Consider the following 19,732-nt stretch of genomic DNA (forward strand, 5'->3'; position numbering starts at 1 on the left):
GCATCATTTCAAGGAAAATTGCTTCATTTCCCCACCTCCGGAACAACATCCAGGTGCCAGCCTGGGGAAACTCTGTCCTTGGCAAGTCCCAATCAGCTGCCAGGGCAGCAAAAGTCATAAGCTTCTCCTGGTCCTTTTTGACTGCAAAGAAGCTCTGCCCGTACCAGGGTAGCAAATATTTCAAACTGCCAAGGCCAGAGACTCCAGAAGGGAGATATATAGCAATAAATAATATTAATGACACAGGCGGACAGAGCTTCTTGTCCTGAGAGCTCCAAAGGCACATGAAAAACTGCACTAAAAATGTCACCACCACAGACACCAACGATGACAAGATGCCACCTCTGGGGAAAGGAGGCAACATGGGCTTGTTCAGAATGATGCTTGTTCAGGAAACTAAGGGTGGTACCATGATAACCTGCATGAACAATGCTCCACAACATCAACACATCAACAAATCCTGGGTTTTGTTTAGTAGGGGGACTCAGGAGATAGCCAAGCCCTAGCTTTCCTCCCAGTATGGTCAAAGAACTCACCCTGATGCTCCTGAGATGACTTCAGGATGGATAAATAATGAGTTGTGAACTGAGCAGCCAATGGAGTTGGAAAGAGGATGTAGGAAACAATTTTAGGCCTAAACCCCAAAGGACCAGCTGAGAGGTTAGTTGCAGATATAATAAAACATGTCTAGGGTAAGGAAGCTGCATCCTCCTGCAGCCAAGCCCACTCTCAGATGAAAAAATACTTGCACAGATGATAAAGGGCTTACACCAACCCTGTGTTGTCCAGATAACACTCCAGCAGCTAGAGCTGAGAGAATAGCAGCATCTGGCCACATCAAATTAACCATTTTTTTAATTTAGCTGCCTAGTTAAATGATACCAAACACTGTGAACATAAAGTCTCTGTTAGAGAAACTCCTGCTTTAACCAAGCCTAAACCTCCTTTCTCTCTTTCCACACTGCCTGGATCCTATACCCTCTTCCAAAAGGATGAGCAAAGGACCTTCACCATCAGCTCAGCTGCACACCTGGGCTGGCTTCATTTCAGGCTTTGCCTTAGAAGCATTCATGCAGCAGAAATCACAGTTTGTCATCTTCGGCTGTGCAACCTCCTTAAACTTTGTCAGGACTGGACTGCTTGCAACATTTGCATGGAGCCTGTCCCACACCAGACCAGACTCACTCATCAGTCATCACCATGATTATCAAAACCTCTGGAGCCATGCACTTAAACTGTTATAGCTTGGGCTGAAGGGCTTTAGTGCTGGCAGGACACAGCCCTGCAGGCTCACAGAGCAGGTACAGAGTTGGATCCTGACTAGTTCACCTGAACTCAGCCTGTCCACCTCAAGAAGTCTGGGTACCACTCCTGGAGATCACTACCCCAGCAGGCTACCTCTCTGCCTGCTTCATTTCCTAACCTGCCCAGTGGGAAGACAAGGAAACAACAACCCGTAGAAGAAGATGGGTGCAGGGACACCAGCATCCACGCAACCAGATCCTTCCAGGCTCCTTCTAAGGAGGAACTTAGCCCCAGTCCTACCTCCAAGCATTCTTCAAACAATGCATTTCTACCAAGACCAGAAGCTTGGTGCCTCTCTCAAGAGGACCCAAAAGGCAGCTCTACCCAACACCCCAGAGCCCATTTCAAGACACTGTGGTGGCTGGGCCTTCACAGGGCCCAGGCAAACACAACCAACACTGTGTCTTTAAAACCACTTCAGTGCAGATGTTGTTTCCATGGTAACTAGTGGACCAAATACATTAGTGTTTCTAATAATAAACCAAACCTTCATCTTGGAAAATGTGATCCCCCCCTCCCCTTACCACCATCACCCTTCCTTTCTTCCTTTCCCCTCCCCTTCCACTGAATTAAGCCAGCATTTAACAAGCAAGGCATAATTAGTAAATAATTGCAAGGGCCCAGTGACTCCCAGTGCCCAGACAGATGGAGCAGAGCTAGGTGGAAGGGAGGTGGGTGGCATCGCTCTACAAACCTGGGAACTGTCCAAAAAAGGGATGAACTATTTAAAACAAATAAAATTATAAATAAATAAACTTTAAAAGCAAAAGGTGGAAGAAAGGAGTCTGCAAAGCCCCTTTTTGACAATGCTAGTGTCCTCTTTGGCGCCCTGGCCCCCACCTCCCTCCCTGACTCAGGGTGTAGTTGTTTGATGATCATTTCTAGGAATCTCACACTTCTTATTTTTCCAGCAGACTCCATCCAAGACAGGCCACCGGCTTTGTGTCACTCACAGCCAAAACTTCACAACTCTTGCCTTCCCCAGTCTGGAGTGGGGACTCACTCATCCCTCCCCAAAAGCGTGCAGTAGGAAGGAGGACCCCAAAGCCGGGACATGAGCAAGATGCAGTGATGGGGATGGGAGCGGCATGTGGCGATTCCCCCCCACCCCAAAAAATAATAAAACACGTGCAAAGATTCCGTGCGTGGGGAGCCCACGGGAGTGAACACGCCCGGCGGGGATTGGCCACCCCCCTACGTTTAGCGGCATCCCAATTGAAAGGCACAGCGCAGGGATGGAGGAATGGGAGGAAGCAGGGAAGCAGCAGCCCCCAGTATGTCGTGTGGGGTGTCCTCTACCACCTCCCAGTCCTAAGCTGCGGTGTCAGGAAAGGGGAGAGGAAGGGCGACGGAGAATAGGGATGGGGGGGAGAAGGTGATGCAAAACCTCACGCTGTGTCGCTACGGTCCCGGCGACACCAGACTGCAGCAGGGCTGGGGTCTGTCCCCGCCACTTCTCCGCGGTACCCAAACGCCTCACGCTGAGAACGCTCCACTCCATCCCGGTCTCGTTTACCCCCTCCCCTCCTCTCTCTTTATTTGTGTCCCGTCCGTCCGTCCGTCCCCGTTCCTCCCCCCCCCCACCCCCCCAACACACACACACTCCGTGTGTATGTCCCCCACCAAATCCATCCCCTCTGCTCCTCCCTCCGCGTCGCCGCCGGCGGGACTCACCATGTCGGGATTGAGCTGGGCTAAGATGGCGAAGGCGGAGAGCCGGTCACACAGGCACTTCGTCCGGGAGGCGTCGAGCGGGACCGTTCGGCAGCCGCGCCAGGACCAGGAGCCGGGCGGAGAGGCGGAGGCGGAGGCTCTGCTGGAGGGAGGGAGGGAGGGACGGGGCGGTGGAACGGGGAGAGAGAGGGAGAGCGACCGTCAGGGCGGGCGGGGAGAGGGCATCGTGTGTCGCCCCCCCGCCCCGTTCCTCACTAGCATCCTCAGACCACCCCCAAAACTCGACCTGCATCGCCTATTCCTGGTCCTGGTCCTGGTTCTGGTTCCAGTCCTGGTCCTAGCACTGATGATAATCTTGCTCCTGACCCTGATCTTGGTCCTGATCTCCTCTCTAACTACTCCATCACATGCCCCCACCCATGTAAATGTTCCCCACTACACCCTCCCAACCCATCCCCAGGGTATCCTGTCTCACTCTCCCCATATATTACCACCCTAATACTGTAGCCCACATATCCTATGTCTAACCATACAGCCCTGTCCCATATATCCTATACATGGATGCCCTATACCCTATAGCCCTGTCATATAGACCCCATATAATGACATCTAATTCTATAGCTCTCTCCCACATGTCCCATGCATGGATACATAATCCTATTGCCCTGTCCCCCATATGGATGTATAATGCTATGGCCTTGTCCCTCATGCCCACTATGCAGACACGTAACCCTATAGCCCTTTGACATCCACACTATACACGGATAAATAATCCTATAGCCCTGCCCTACACAACTCAAATACAATTCCCTATCCCTATAGCCCTGTCCCATGTATTCCATCTGCGAATGCACAACTGTATAGACCTGTCCCATAACCTGTACATATCCCCCACATGCCTGTCCCTCACTCCATATAGATGTGTCCCCTCCATCTCACCCATCCTCACACACAGAGACCTCCCTCAGCCACAGGGGAGCAATCCTCTTCCCTCTTCACATCCTCTTCAATCCCTGACTCCCTCAAATTACTGCACAGGCATTATCCCTTTCCAGCTGTGCCTCCCACCTCCCCTTGTTCTCTTTGCCCCAGTTCTCTGGGGCCAGGATCTCCATAGGTCATGACAAATTCCCCTTCAGACCTTCTCCATGCTCTCAGAGTTCTGGGCATGGCAGGGATGTCCCTGCCTCATGATCACAGGGACCTCAAGAGATTGAAGGGCTAGAGTCCCTGCTTTTCCATGGCACCCTTTCACACTGGAGAAGAGTAGCAGAGTGAAGAAGGGGTCACATGTAGGAAGAACTCCATGTGAAGCTGGCCTTCATTCCACAGCTGGAATTGTTTCACTGGAAGTTCTGGCAGCCCCATCTCCATGTGAGCACTAAGGGCTAAGCCAGGGAAAAGGGGAATGTCATGCTCTGCCTCACGTGCTGGGCTACAGTAATCACCCGAAAAGGACAGTCATTTTCCACCCATTGCCTCTGTGTCTTGTCCAAACCACTCTCCTGAAACATGGACAAATAAGGGGTGCAAATGCAGGGAGTAAGTGCAGAAATGCAGTGGATAGGCAGAAGGTCAGGAACCATGTGGATAACTTGGGCTTCACTGGAGCCTGGAGACAGGATGTGGACGAAGAGCAAAAGGGTTGTATGCCTTCACTGGAGGAACATGGGTGCAACATGTCCCTTCTCCACATCTGACCATCCTCAGAGGAGGGCACTTAGGCAAAAATGCCATCAGCGAGCTCAGGGCAGCTCCAGATGGAGCCAAGCTGCTCAGCAGCCTTAGGTATATCACAGATGGCCTGCACTTCACTGTATTGCTGACTCCAGCAGACCTGCCTGGAGTTGCAGAGATGTTTTTTGCAGGTCCAGGCTCCATGCACATACTGACCTGCTCTTCACACCATGAGACCTCCCTCCAACTCCCTAACTACTGTGCAAGAAAGAGAACAGGCTGGGTACCAACAGGATACCAGAATATCAACACCTGCTCTTGATTCTATTGTGGTTATTTACTGGGATCAAGTTCAACATGTGATGCTGGGCCTTCCTGAGTTATCTTTGGTTTGGATTAAAGCACTTTTCATAGTTTAAAAAGAAAAAATCCAAATTAATTTTACTGTAGAAATTGTCAGTAACACATGAAACTTTTTATTTTCTAGTGCCTCTGCTGGGCTTTCTAAATGTCTGGATCCTACTGCATGTCTGTCCAGCTGATAGGATGTAAATATGTCTTGGAATCCCAGAATCATAGAATGCACTGGGTTGGAAGGGACCTTTAAAGGCCATCTAATTAAACCTCTGTGCAGTAAGCAGGGACATACCCAACTATGTCAGGTTGCTCACAGGCTGACCTTCAATGTCTCCAGGAGTGGAGCATCCACCAACTTTCTGGGCAACTTTTTCCAACAGACCCAAAGTAAAGAACTTCTTCCTAATGTTCCTTGGAAAGCTGTTCACTGAGCTTATTTACATTATCTCCTTGGGACTCTGAGGTCCAGACATTTTTTCTCTGGTCTCTTCTATGTACCTGCTGCATGGAAAACTTGTCTTGGAAGGGTCTGGAAGGTCAATCTCAAAAAGAATACAAATTCTACACTCTTCTATGTGTACTGTCTGTATATCCAAGAAATGCATTAGCCGGTAGTGCTCTTTATTCAGTTCAGTTTTGGGCTCCTTACTACAAGAAGGACATTAAGCTGTTGGAGTGTGTCCAGAGAAGGACAATGAAGCTGGTGGAGGGTCTGGAGAACAGGTCTGTGAGGAGCATCCAAGGGAAATGGGCCGTTTAGCCTGGAGAAAAGGAGTGTGAGGGAAGACCTTCTCACTCTCTGCATCTCTCTGAAAGGAGGCTGGGTCAGGTGGGTGTTGATATCTTCTCCCTAGTAACAAGTGATTGGACGAGGGGAAATGGACCTCTTGTTGCACTAGAGGAGGTTTACTTTGGATGCTATAAGAAACTTCTTCACTGAAAGGGTTCTCGAACACTAGAATAGGTTCCCCAGGGAGGTGGTCGAATCCCCATCCCTGGATGTGTTTAAAAGACAGAGCGATACGGTGCTGAGGGACCTGGCTAAGCATGAGACTTGGCTGAGTTAGAGAACTGTTGGACTTGATGATCTTGAAGGTCTTTTCCAACCAAAACCATTCTACAATTCACTGCCACTGGGAAATATGCCTCATTTATGATGTGTGCAAATAATGCTAAGCCCTCAGACTCTACTAGCCAGTTCTGCACTCTCATAAGCAGTGTTCATTTAGCTTCACAAAATCTATTTTCCATAACTTGATTGCTATTAATTTCTCTGTTTTAATGAATATGGCATTATTCAATTATCATCATCAGATTACCTACAAGCCCCTGTATCAGATGGTACATTACTGTGCCTAGGACAGATGTAAGGCAGGCAGCTCTGATGCCATGCTAACACACAATCTCCTCTCTCCAGACTTTGGGAACATTTCCACCCTTCAGAGAGTCATAGAATCAGAGAATGGTAGGGGTTCAAAGGGAGATTCCACCCCCTTGCCAGAGCAGAATCACCTCAAGCAGATCACATAGGAACACTTCCAGGCAGGCCTGCAAGGTCTCCAGAGATGGTGACCCTACCACCACTCTGGGTACCCTATTCCAGAGCTCTGCCACCCTCAAAGTAAATAAGTTTCTCCTCATGTTAGTGGAACTTTCTGTGTTTGTATTTATGCCCATTACCTCTTGTCCTGTCACTGGGGACCACTGGAAAGAATCTGGCCTCATCTTCCTGACACACCTCTTAGATATTTGTAATCATTAATAAGATTCCCCCTCAGCCTCCTCTTCTCCAAGCTAAACAGACCTGTCTCTCTCAGCCTTTTCTCATACCAGTGATGTTCCAGTCCCTTAACCATCTTAGTGGACCAGCACTGGACTGTGTCCAGTAGTTCTTTGTCCTTCTTGAGATGGGGTGCCCAGAACTGGACACAGTACACCAGGTAAGGCCTCACCAGTGCAGAGCAGAGGGGGAGGAGAACCTCCCTCAACCTACTGGCCATACTCCTCTTAATGCATCCCAGGATACCATTGGCCTTCTTGGTTGTGAGGGCACACTGCTGGCTCATGGTCATCCTGTTGTCTACCAGGACTCTTTTACCAAAGAGTGATGATCCCCAATTAGCCTTCTCCTGTTTTTTTTTTCAATTGCTTGCATTCAAAATTGCTGCATCCTGCTTCTCCTAAAGACATCTTGCTTTATGAGATGATGCATAGCGTGTTTGCTAGCTGCTGGTGTAATGGAAAGTATTTCATTAGCCTGGGATGTGGATGAAGTAACAAGGCTCTCTTCCAATTACAGAACACAGGAGTTTATTGGGATTTCTGCATTATTATAAATACATCTGCCATTTCTAGCTACTCACAAACCAATACCATTAGGGGCTTTACTTTGCTTTTAGTAGGCTCTAAATTTCCCTTTTTATTCTTTTTAACCATCCTGAACAACAATAAAAGTGGTTCTTTTTTTTTTCCCCGCTATCTTTTCCAAGCTTTTAATTTGCATTCAGAGACTCACAGAATGGTAGGGGTTGGAAAGGATCTCTGAAGATCACTGATGCAACCCCCTGCCAAAGCAGGACCACCTAGGGCAGGCCACACAGGAATACATCCAGACAGGTCTTGAAAGTCTCCAGAGAAGGAGACTCCACAACCTCTCTGGACAGCCTGTTCCAGTAATCCATCATCCTTAAAGTAAAGAAGTTTTCCCTCCTGATTAGATAGAGCTTCCTGTATTCCAGTTTGGATTCATTGTCTATTATCCTATCACAGGACACCATTGAAAAGAGACTGACACCCATTTCTTGACACCCACCCTTCAGATATTTATAAACATTAGTAAGATCTCCTCTCAGTCTTCTCTTCTCCAGGCTAAACAGCCCCAAGTCTCTCAGCTTTTCCTCATTAGATAGATGTTCCAGTCCCTTAATCATCCTTATAGCCCTCTGTTGGGCACTTTCTAGTATACCACTGTTCCTCTTGAAACGAGCAGCCTGGAACTAGACATAATACTCCAGATATGGTCTTATCAGGACAGAGTAGAGGGTGAAGAGAACCTTCATTGACCTGCTGGCCACTTGCCTTCTTGGCCACAAGGGCACATTGCTTGCTATCAATTCATCCTTGGTTCTGGTTTTGGGTTTTGTAGCTACTGGGTTTGCTTTTGCTTGGTTGGTTGGTTTGGTTTAGTTTAGTTTGGTTTAGTTGGAAGAGGGCATCTAGAGAAGTGCTCTTAAAAGGGCTCCCAATTATCCTTTACTTTTTTTTGGCTAAAGCAAGATTTCACAACACACATGCTTGAATCTGTCATTCTTAAAGCATCAATTCCCTGCACATTGACACATACATACAACCCCTGCCCCCAAGCAATCTGAACTCTCATGATGTGTGAATGCAATTGTCTTAACACGACCTTCAATCTCCAAGATCAGCTTTACTCATCTACCAGCTTTCAGAGTAGACCAAGACAGATCTGGGCCATGCTAACAGAATTAGATTCATCCAAAAGAGGGAAAGAAAAACCAAAAAAAGGCAACAAAAAGACATCAGAAAGCTGACTGTTTACAAGGAAAACCCAAGGAAGGTATCAGAAAACAAATCACACTCCTTAGATCACAGAATCACAGGATACTAGGAATTGGAAGGACCTCTAGGGATCCAACCTCCCTGCTAAAGCAGAACCACCTAGAGTAAGATGTACAGACAAGTCTGGAATCTCTCCAAAGAAGGAGACTCCACAACCTCTCTGAGAAGCCTGGTCCAGTATTCCATCACCCTCACAGGATATGTTTTTCCTCATGTTCAGATGGAATTTCCTGTGTTCCAGTTTGTGCCCATTGCCCCTTGTCCTGTCATTGGGCACCACTAAAAAAGAGTTTGGGGACATTCTCTTGCCCCACCCCCCTTTCAGGTCTTGCCTAGCATTGATCAGATCCCCTCTCAGTCTGTTCTTCTCCAGGCTAAACAGCCCCAGCCTTTCCTCCTCACAGAGATACTCCACTCCTCTCAGCATCTTTGCAGCCTCCACTGGACTGTCTCCAGTAGTTCCCTGTCTCTGTTGAACTGAGGAACCCAGAACTGGACCCATGAATCCACTAGGGCAGGGTAGAGGGGGAGGAGAACTTCCTTCAACCTGCTGGTCATACTCTTTGTGGTGCACCTTCCTGGCCATGCGAGCACATTATTGGCTCATGGTGAACTTGTCCACCAGCACTTCCAGGTCCTTTTCTGCAGGTCACCCCCTAACCTGTACTGTTGTAGGGGTTTTTTTCCTCCCCAGGTGCAAGACTTAACAATTTCTCTTGTAAATGCTGCTCTTGGACTCACAGTTTCATGGTAAAAAAGCTGACAGAAGAGCACTGAATGCCATATCAGAATAAAGTCTATCCAAGACCAAAGACACACTTGGAGTGGTCTGATAGCTATTTCTAGATGCACATACAGAAAGAGCACAAAGAGATATCTAGGCAAAAAAGAAATAATTAATAATTATTATAACCACCTTTTGCTATTCTAAGACATGGTCTGATGCCTGCTTATTTATCCCATTGGATTCAAAGGAGTCAATTGGATCAAAGCCATCCAATTTTTACTTTAAAAGCTGTTATAAATCACATAAAAGATGGGTGCTGTGGGATGTGCTGAGTCAGGAACTTCATGCAAATCACCTCAGATTAAGTCCAACTATGCAATTTGATACAAAATTAAAATCTGGACCTCATCACTACCAGTGATTATTAATTGATTGCTACCAGCTACTAAACTACTCATAATGTTCAAATGCTGGGTGCTCCAAACAGCATGTCCATTCCTATGGTTTATGTACCTCAGAAGAACAAATCTTCTCTCATCCTTCCTCTTTGCAAATCTGTTTCATTACCTGTTCTCTTTGACCTGCAATCCTGGTGATACGAATACCTCTCCACTTGTTTGGGATGTGGCTTGGAGCTGGCTTAAGAGAATAGCAGAATCATAGAATCATAAAATGGTCTGGGTTGCAAGGGACCTCCAAAACTCATCTAGTCCCAATGCCTCTGCAGTAAGCAAGGACATCCTCAACTACATCAGGCTGCCTAGAGCCTTGTTGAGCCTCACTTTGAGAATCTCCAGGGATGGGGCCTCAACCACCTCCCTGGGCAGCCTGTTTCAGTGTTCCACTACCCTCATGGTAAAGAACTTGTTCCTAACATCCAATCTAAATCTACTGTTCTCTAATTTAAAACCATTGTCCCTTGCCCTATCAACACAGGCCTTTGTAAACAGTTTCTCTCCATAGTTCTTCTAAGCCCACTTCAGGTACTGAAAGGTCACTATTAGGTCTCCCCAGAGCCTTCTCTTCTCCAGGCTGAACAACCCCAGCCCTTATAAAAAGTTACTCCCCAGCTTTCTTGTAGGCCCTGTTCAAGTGCATGAAGGCTGCTGTAAGGTCTCACTGGACCCTTGTTTACTGTATTTGCAGGTAGGAGGACATGCCAGAAGAGTCGCCAGCCTCTTTGTGCTGCCCACATACTACCACACTGCAAGAGACAGGCTAAGACAGCAGGTCACAGGAGGTGATTCTGCCCATCTACCCCACTTTGGTGAAACCCCATCTGCAGTGCTGGGTCCAGCTTTGGAGGCCTTAACACAGGAGAGAGATGGAGATGTTGGAGTGGGTCTTGAGCAAGCCACAAAAATGATCAGAAGGCTGGAACACACCGGCCAGAGAGGAACACCAGTGGCCCATGGTGAGCTTGTTGTCTACTTGTTGTATGTGTGTGTGAATGCCTGCACGCACAATTTCACCTGTAGTTCAATCCTGAACGTTTATCTTCACAACAAAAACCTTTGATCCTGCAGAAAAATAGACTGCTTTTGTGATGGAAAACCCATGCTCACAGCTCAGCCTCAAACAGAAAATAAAAGAGGCAGAATTTGAGTTACTCACAAATATCGAATCCTGGTACACTAATAAGGAAGCAGAATTATTTCCAGGCAGTCTCAAGGGGGGAGGGAAGAAAGGAACTCTACTAAAGGGAAAATGTGGGCAGAATATTAGAGAACAATGTAGTCAGACTGATTACAAGCCAGTCAAAGAGGAATTGTAGTAATCCCCAAACCAGATTGGCGTAAAAAACATTGTACTGGAAGGGTTAGCAGGAAAGCTGACAAGCTAGTTCTGTCTCTAATGTCCCTGGTCAGATTTATCTCCAGTGTAATTCCAATGATGTTCCCCAGGAAAAATGTTGCACCATATGTTACAACATGACTATGAACATTATTTGAGCACTTGATGGGAAAAAGCAATTAAGCACTGTCTTGTAGATTTAAATAGGAGCTAAGCACATGCTTAAAGGCCTTCCCAAACAGAAATGCTGATCTGAATAGAAATTTGCACAAATGGAGAAGCTTTGTTGAGGCATGGATCAGGAAGAGGTTTTAAAAACAGGGATGTATATTTGAGAGATTCAAATAATAGGAGCAATCTCCAGAGGTTTCTTCCAACCTCAATGATTCTGTAGTTCCCCGATACTTGCTTCACATGGGCCATCGCCCCCCTCACAAACCAGGCAGGTCATGCAAGTGCTTGGCATGGATCCAGCTGGCAGATTGATTATTAATTTGGAGAATGAACCAGAGATGAAGTCAAAGTTAATCCTTTTTGTGGGATTCCCAAAAGCAATTTTCATTTCCAGCCAAAGGCTGTCCCAGAGCGCCTTTCAAACAGTTTGTCTCTGCACAATAGCTTGGGACAAAATAAAAAATTGGGCAATCATTTTGCTGCAGCCAGTGAGTTAGAGTCACCATTTCTGCAGGACCTCAGGGTTGGGTCAATAAGTGGATGGTTCCCAGGAAAAAAGGGACATGAAAAAATGTGCACCTTTTGAAGAAAACAAAAAAAGAGTTGATTCAAAAAACCCCACAAACAAACGACAAACCTTTGATTGGCTGCTAAAAAAGTCACTAAGGCTCTCTTATCAGGTAGGCAAACAGTGAAAGGAATTAAACACTGCGTTAAATATGGGCTTTATTACACCTCTAACTGCTCAGGAAGTTTTGGATGCTGTCAGTTCCAAAGGAGAAATTACACTTTGGTTATTTAGACCTTTATAAGAACTGAATAAAAACCCCAAAACTGTTTCACATGATCATCCTACTATCCAAGACACAGCTTTGCCTGTCTGTGATCAATCCACTGACTGAAAGCCAGGCTGAGCTCTCAGTTGTGCTACTGAAAATGCTGTGAGACATCTCATACATCCAGCAAGTCAGTCTAGGTCACTGGAGCAAAATCTGTCCTCTTAGGAAAACCATGCACTTGTGTGACTCTGGAATGGGAAGTGTAGCACCGGTTTGGTGCCATCCATGTAACCCAATCTGAAAACTGAAGCTCCAATGCAGTAACAGATTGTCCAGCACTTTTCCTTCAGTCATGCCAAAGAAATCAAGTATCATCAACCTCATTTAGTTTTCAGCCCAGAAAGTCAGCTGTATCTGGGCTGCATCAAAAGCATCATGGCCAGAAGGTTGAGGAAGGTGATTCTGCCCTTCTGCTCCACTCTGCTGAGACCTTGCCTGAAGCACAGGAGAGTCCTCAGCATAGAAAAGTCTTGGATCCCCTGGAATGGGTTCTGAGGTCACAAAAATGAATGGAACACCTCTCCTATGAGAAAAGACTAAGAGTTGGGGTTGTTCAGGCTGGAGAAGAGAAGCCTCTGGACAGACCTTTTAGCAATCTTTCAGTACTTAAAGAGGCCTGTAAGAAAGATGGGGACAGAGATTATAGCAGGGTCAGTTGATGCCCTGGGGAACTAAAAGAAGGGAGATTTAGACTAGATAATAAGAAAGCAATTTATTACACAGAGTGATGCGACACTGGCCCAGATTGCCCAGAGAGATAGTGGGTGCCCCATGCCTTGAAACAGTCCAGGTCAGGTTGTATGAGGCTCTGAGCAACCAGCTCTAGTTGAAGATGTCCCTGCTGACCACAGCAGGGTTGGACTAGATGACTTTTAAAGGATGAATTAAGGGCTGTATTTGATGATCTTATAGATCTCTTCCAACACAAAACACTCCGTAAGTCTGTGATAAGGAAACTGAGGCACAAACCCAAGATGTGAATTAGACACAGTCACGGAAGGACACAAGCAGAGCTCTGGTCTTTGGAGTAAGCAATCCCTCCTGAAACTCCTGAGCTACACTGCATCCCAGTCAATAAACACATCCACACATCCTTTGGCTGAGTTCCCTGGTTTCTTCACAGAAAGACAAAAACCTCCAGGTCTCTGGAGCTGCTCTAAACCTTTATCCTCAACTGCTGAGAGACCTCTCTGTCTCCTTAGGAGCTTTCTTTGGTAGTGATGCCCTTTTTCTCACCTCTACCCTGACAGCACAGACCTGGCACTGAACAAAACAATTCCTGCCGTTAGGGAAGAATCAATAATCAGATTAGCAGCTATTAATAAATTAGATCTTTAAAAAAAGAAAAGAAAATGGGGAGAGGGGGAAAACAAAATAAACCCCAAACAAACAAAAAAAGGGACAAAAAAAACCCCCCAACAAACTGCTATTGATCCAGTTTCTTGGTGCAAGGAAAGTTAAACTAGAGCAGGAATATGAATTTCATTATTCTGTCAGAGGCCCCTAATTCCAGGTGTTTCCAGCTGATTTATTTCAGAACTGACACAGGTAAAATGAAGACAATGAGGATTTAAGAAAAGATGTATGCCCTATGGGAACTGAGGGATACTTTTCTCCAGGTACTTTGCTTCTACTATTTTTCTGGGGGGGGCAGGGGCAGGTGGGGGAGGAGGAACAGACAGGAAGCTAATGCTATAAGGAGGTTAAAAGCAAGGCTGTTTCCCAGCTCTGAATTTGTAATCAGGGCTAACTGAATTGGAGCATTTTGCAGGGGATAAGGTTACTTATGATCTGTAAATTAGCCCCAGTAAAAAAATAAAATTAAACAGCCCATATGCAGCGTCCAGTCTGGAGCCTTAATTAACATAAACAATGTTAAAACACACAAAGAAATACATATTACCACTGAAATAAAGCATATGGCTGGCTAAATACCCAAAAGATTATCTGGATATAATCTTTTCAGACACCATAAATGCAGCTGATGCAGAGCTGTAATGACTCTCATCAGAAGGCCATGCCATCCCACTGGAGAAGCAGCTCAGCACTTCCCAACATCATCAGCCTCCTGGGCTTTGGACTCTGCCATTTGAAATCCAGAGCATGTGGTTGATAATTAAAGAGCACTTTCCACCTTTACAGCCCTGCTCTACAGCTCCAGAAGAAGGCCAGAGATACAAACATTTGCTCTTGCAGATGAAACCTGCACCATGGTCTCTGAAGACCCACCTCAGTGCACAAGGAAGGGTGACATACAAGCAGAGAATAGAATAGAATAGAATAGAATAGAATAGAATAGAATAGAATAGAATAGAATAGAATAGAATAGAATAGAATAGAATAGAATAGAATAGAATAGAATAGAATAGAATTAACCAGGTTGGAAAAGACCTTTGAGATCATCAAATCCAACCTATCATCCAACACTATCTAATCAACTAAACCATGGCACCAAGCACCCCATCCAGTCTCTTCCTAAACACCTCCAGTGATGGTGACTCCACCACCTCCCTGGGCAGCCCATTCCAATGGCCAATAATTCTTTCTATAAAGAACTTCTTCCTCACCTCCAGCCTAAACCTCCCCTGGCACAGCTTGAGACTGTGTCCTCTTGTTCTGGTGCCGGTTGCCTGGGAGAAGAGACCAACCCCCACCTGGCTACAACCTCCCTTCAGGTAGTTGTAGACAGCAGTAAGGTCTCCCCAGGGCCTTTTCTTCTTCAGCCTGAACAAAGCCATCTCTCTCAGTCTGTCTTCATAGGTACAGTGTTCCATCCCTTTGATCATTTTTATGGCTTCCTCTGCACCTGTTCCAACAGGTCCCTGTCTCTCTTGCACTGAGAACTCCACAGCTCAATACAGTGCTCCAGGTTGCCTCTCACCAGAGTGAAACCCAGCAGCAGAATCCTCTCCCTTGACCTGCTGGCCATGCTTCTTTTGATGCAGACCAGGATTTGATTGCTTTCTGAGCTGTGAGCTCACCTTGTCAGCTCATGCCTACCTTTTCACCCACCGGCACCCCCAGGTCCTTCTCCACAGGGCTGCTTTGAACCTCTTTGTCCCTCAGCCTGCATGATACTCGAGACTGCCTCAGCTCACATCCAGGATTTTGTGCTTGGCCTTGTTGAGCCTCATGAAGTGCACACAGACCCACTTTTCAAGCTTGTCCAGATGAAAAAAAAAAGATAAAATGCTGGTGTAGTCACTCCATAATGGGAGGCCACTGTCTCTGGCCATTGGTTAATAATTACAGGTCTGATCTCTTTCAGAGCATCACAGTTCAATTTACACACATCACAAATTTGGCTTGAAGTATCATGAGAATTTTTTTTTCCATAGCATATTTGAAGTCTTTTATTTTTTTCCTGTGGATGTTCTTTAAAAGGATGACATTTTCAAGCTCCTCTACAGAAACCTGTGAAATAGAGACAGAAGAGCCTACAGCTCTCTATAATCCCTGGCTTCATGGCTTTAAGAAAAAAGAAAAATCATTTGGAGATTTAGCCACACTGCAAACACTGTATCATCAGGTTGGCTCACCTGTCAGTGACTGCAGAAGATAACCTTGGACTACTTTCCACAGTAGATCAGCATTTTGTCCATCTGAGACTTAAGCCTCTTGTTCTTAACTTACTATTGATATGCAGAGCTAAAAGCACCATTACAGCATTTCATAGAATCAGAGAATCACAGAGTGGTAGGGGGTTGGAAGGGACCTCTGGAGATCATCTAGACCAACCCTGCTACTGACACAGGTTCACAGGAGTGTCAGTCCAGGCCTTAACTCTCAATCTTACTTTGGGGCAAAGTTGCCCCACTGGAGCTTTCCTGTTACCTCAGAATATCAAGGCAATAAATTCATTAAACATCAGGATCATCTTGGGGAAAGGGGAAAAGAGGAGCTACTGTGAAAGTATTTTAAAGAGAAGCTGGGACATTTTGCTGTTGACTTTCCTGTGTTGAAGGAAGTCTATCAGTGGGACAATGGGAGAAAGGAAAGGTGAGCCATAAGATGGCTGGGCTCATTATCATATAGGGCTCCTTTCCAGCAAAGGACAAGGTGAAATCAGTGAGTGATAGATCCGTCTCCTTCCCACCTCTATGTGACATTCACAGCTGCTTATCCAGGCTTTGCTGGACTGTTCGCTTCCAGGGCAGCTCCTTCAGTGTCCTTGACTAGAGAGCTTGCATGGAAATGTTTTGGCAGGTCTTTCAAAGCAAGAGTGGGAGCCAGGACTGTGCTGAATGGGCTGTCACCTACTTTTTGTACCACCCTGCCTGACCTCCCTGAAATAATCTGCTGTAAGCAAACATGTAGAAGGAGTGCATGGCTCCAGCTGGACATGAAAATATGAAGCCTGTGCTCTCAGTTTCCATACCAGCTTTCCAGGTGTAATTTCTGACATGTTATAGACTTGTGGCTGGTCAGGCACTTAGTCCTTCTCATGCCAGTAAGACCCACATTGGATTATGGTCCAAAAGATGGGACTCTGCTTTTCTGTGTAGGAAAGAGATGCACCTCCACACCAGGCATTACACAGAATCCTAGACTGCTGTGACTTGGAAGGGACCTTTGGAGACCATCTAGTTCATCCCCCTTGCTACAGTAGGGTCACCCAGAGCAGGCTGCCCAGGACCACAACCAGGTGGGTGTGGAATCTCTCCAGAGAAACAGGCTCCACAACCTCTCTGGGCAGCTTGCTCCAGGACTCTTTCACCCTCAGACACAAGATTTTTTTCATTATGCTTAGGAGGGTTCCAGCTTGTGCCCATTGCCCCTTTTCCAGGCTTAGCAGTGGTGGTAGGATTGTGGGCTCTAGGCAAGTGGTTGGACTTGATGTTCTCAGAGGTCTCTTCCAACCGCAACGGTTCTGTGGTCCTCTGTTTCCTATCACTGGGCACTACTGGAAACAGTCTGGCCCTCTAGATATTGTTCAGCATTGAGAAGATCCACTCTCAGGCTGCTCTTTTTCACATTAAACAGCCCCAGGTCTATCAGCATCTCTCAGATGCTCCAATCCCTTAGCATCTTTGTAGCCCCTGTTAACCCATAGATGGTTCAGACAATGTTCTTCCTCTGCCTTGTACTACAGCCCGAGATCATTTCTGAGAACCTGGGAAAGCCTCCCGGTTAGACAGAAAACAATACCCAGCACACCCAAGTGATAAGCAGCAGCCTTGTCACAGGCATTGAAAACATTTTAAGCAAAACTCTCAGAGGACCTGAGCACATTAGCAGAGCACTCCATTTTCTGTGTCTTGGACATCATGGTCCCAGGCTCAAGTCTTATGGGAAAGAAGGCTTGGGAAGAATAGGGAAGCAAGGTAGTTAATGCTAGTGTTGAGTGTATCAGATGCCAAAACAATGTAAGACATTGCAACCAACAACTTCCAGGCTGGAAACGTTCTCTTTGGGTAGTCAAGGATGTGCAAATGTTTTTGGCTTAAAGGCAGGGAGAGCAATGCAAACACCTGGTAACAGATACCTCACATTCTCTTTAGGATGTGGTCAGGGTTCAGGCTGCTTCAGACATGGCAGCATTTATGTCCTGTTCAACATTTCCATCTTCTTAAATGATCCCAAAGAGGCCTAAAAGGACTCAGAACTCCATACCAAACCCTCAGGAGATCTCAAGTGAGCAGAAGGATGGTTAGCTAACATGAGGAGCTGACAACAACCATATTTCCATGGCTGCTCACACCAAACCCTGTTGATGACAGAGCAGCAGGCTTGTCCAGCTGAGGATTTTGAACCCTGGTGCATGCAACTAAAAGCAAAAAGAGACGAGGAAGATGAAAGCGAGTTATTAGCTCTGAATAAAAAGCCTGAAGTGCCAGCTCCAGTCCTGATCCCTTGTCACTTGTGCTTTCTCTTTTTTCAGCCTTCCCACATCTGAAATGGACCAAGCAGTCTCGATGATCTTCCCAGTTTTTGATGGCAAAGTCAGAGATGGAAACGCAGGCAGCTTCCTGTCTGCCTATAAACAGCACATCACAAACCAGCAAACACACACTGCTGTGATGTCCCAGCCCTGTCTCAAAGAGTACAGGAGGCCCCAGGGCCAGGCTGGGAAGAAAGATGGCTCTCTTGCCACCACAACACTGGCTCCAGGGTAGGCTGCTTCTCAGAAACCTAAATCAGAAAATTTTAATGGCTGAGTGCAGGGCTAGTGGATAAAGAGACAAAGAAAAATAAATCAGGCAGATGACAGAGGGACTGGGAAGAGGAGGAGGTAGCAGACGGTAAAAGAAATTAAATCAAGAAGCCAAATTAAGGTGCTGCAGGCAAAGATGAAGATGCTGGATTAAAGATTAACCATAACCAAGAGGGAGATGCAGTCCTTTAAAGGTACAAATTACTTCAATGCACTTGGCAACCCCCCCCCCTCAAATCTCCTAAGAAAAAGTCCTCACAGATGCAACTGGATCACAGTAGCAGATACATGTGGACCTGGGAACTCTTGATAGCTTCATGCAGCAGTGTTTTCAGCTGAGAAGCGGCATTAAAAGCAGATCAAAAGCAATCACCCTAAAAAATGGAAAGTCCTATGTTGGATGAGGCAAAGAGGAGGGGATGCAAGAATTCCTTTGAGAAGGGCTTGGCTCTGTACAAACAAATTCTGGGAGTATTTTGAAATTCTTCTGAAGCCATGGGAGCTGCTGAGCCCTTTGGGGCTTCCTGTTCACTGAACATCTCTAATTTCTCTCCGAGGGAATAGTGGGTGAGCTTGAAGTGGAAACACACCTTTCATACCTGCTTCATTTCAGCCAAAAGCAAAAGAGCTCAGCAAACTTCCCCATCAAACTGCAAGCAGGTGAAGCAGGCCACCCTTTGGCTCAGCCACTGGGCACTGAAGATACTTGTCTCATTGTGGCACATTATGTGCTTGCACCATTTCACATCACCGCTCAGGGAATGCCAGCAGAAAGGTCATTTATGCATTGCCGCCTCCTTTTAGCATGAGCAACTTGCATTTTGTACTGGAGCATCTAAGACCCTGCTTCTGTGAGAGTGAGGAAACGGGTGGAGGAACTGGGTTAACTTTTTTTTTAAGGCCCTGAGGAATTTTTATCATGTCTTTCAAACACAGTAGATGGTTCTCCTGGGCAATACAGATAAAGAGTTAGCAACGAGTGGATTGAGAGCAGCCCTGCAGAGAAGGATTTGGGGGTACTGGCAGATATAAAGCTGGACATGGGCTGGCAATGTGTGCTCAGAGACCAAAATGTCAACCATATCCTGGGCTGCATGCCCAGCGGCATGGGCAGCAGGTTGAGGGAGGGGATTCTTCCCTTTTGTTTGCTTTGGTGAGACCCCCACCTGAAGCAGTGCATCCAGCTCTCAGGTCTCCAGCATAAGAAAGACATAGATCTGTTGGAACAGGTCCAGAGGAGGCCATGAAGATGATCAGAGGGGACTGGAGCACCTCTGCTGTGAGGACAGGCTGAGAGTTGAGGTTGTTCAATCTGGACAAGAAAAGGTTCTGGGGAGATCCCAGTGTGACCTTTCAGTACCTAAAACAGGCTACAGAAGAGCTGGGGAAGGACTCTTGAGCAGGGACTGCAGTGATAGGAAGAGGGGATTAGACATTTGGAATACTGTG

General features: G+C 46.5%; 1 protein-coding gene across 1 annotated transcript in view; it reads right to left on the bottom strand.

Annotated features, from left to right (window-relative positions):
- ADGRB1 (adhesion G protein-coupled receptor B1) overlaps window positions 1–19,732 on the bottom strand; it is a 317,920-nt gene that overhangs the window by 95,955 nt on the left and 202,233 nt on the right. Inside the window, exon 19 of the mRNA XM_054167432.1 lies at window positions 2,980–3,118. Within this exon, the coding sequence (XP_054023407.1) occupies window positions 2,980–3,118 (139 nt within the window). The remainder of the gene's footprint in view (window positions 1–2,979; window positions 3,119–19,732) is intronic.

This window comes from Dryobates pubescens, chromosome 14 (assembly GCF_014839835.1).
Source record: "Dryobates pubescens isolate bDryPub1 chromosome 14, bDryPub1.pri, whole genome shotgun sequence".
Taxonomy (NCBI): Eukaryota; Metazoa; Chordata; class Aves; order Piciformes; family Picidae; genus Dryobates; species Dryobates pubescens.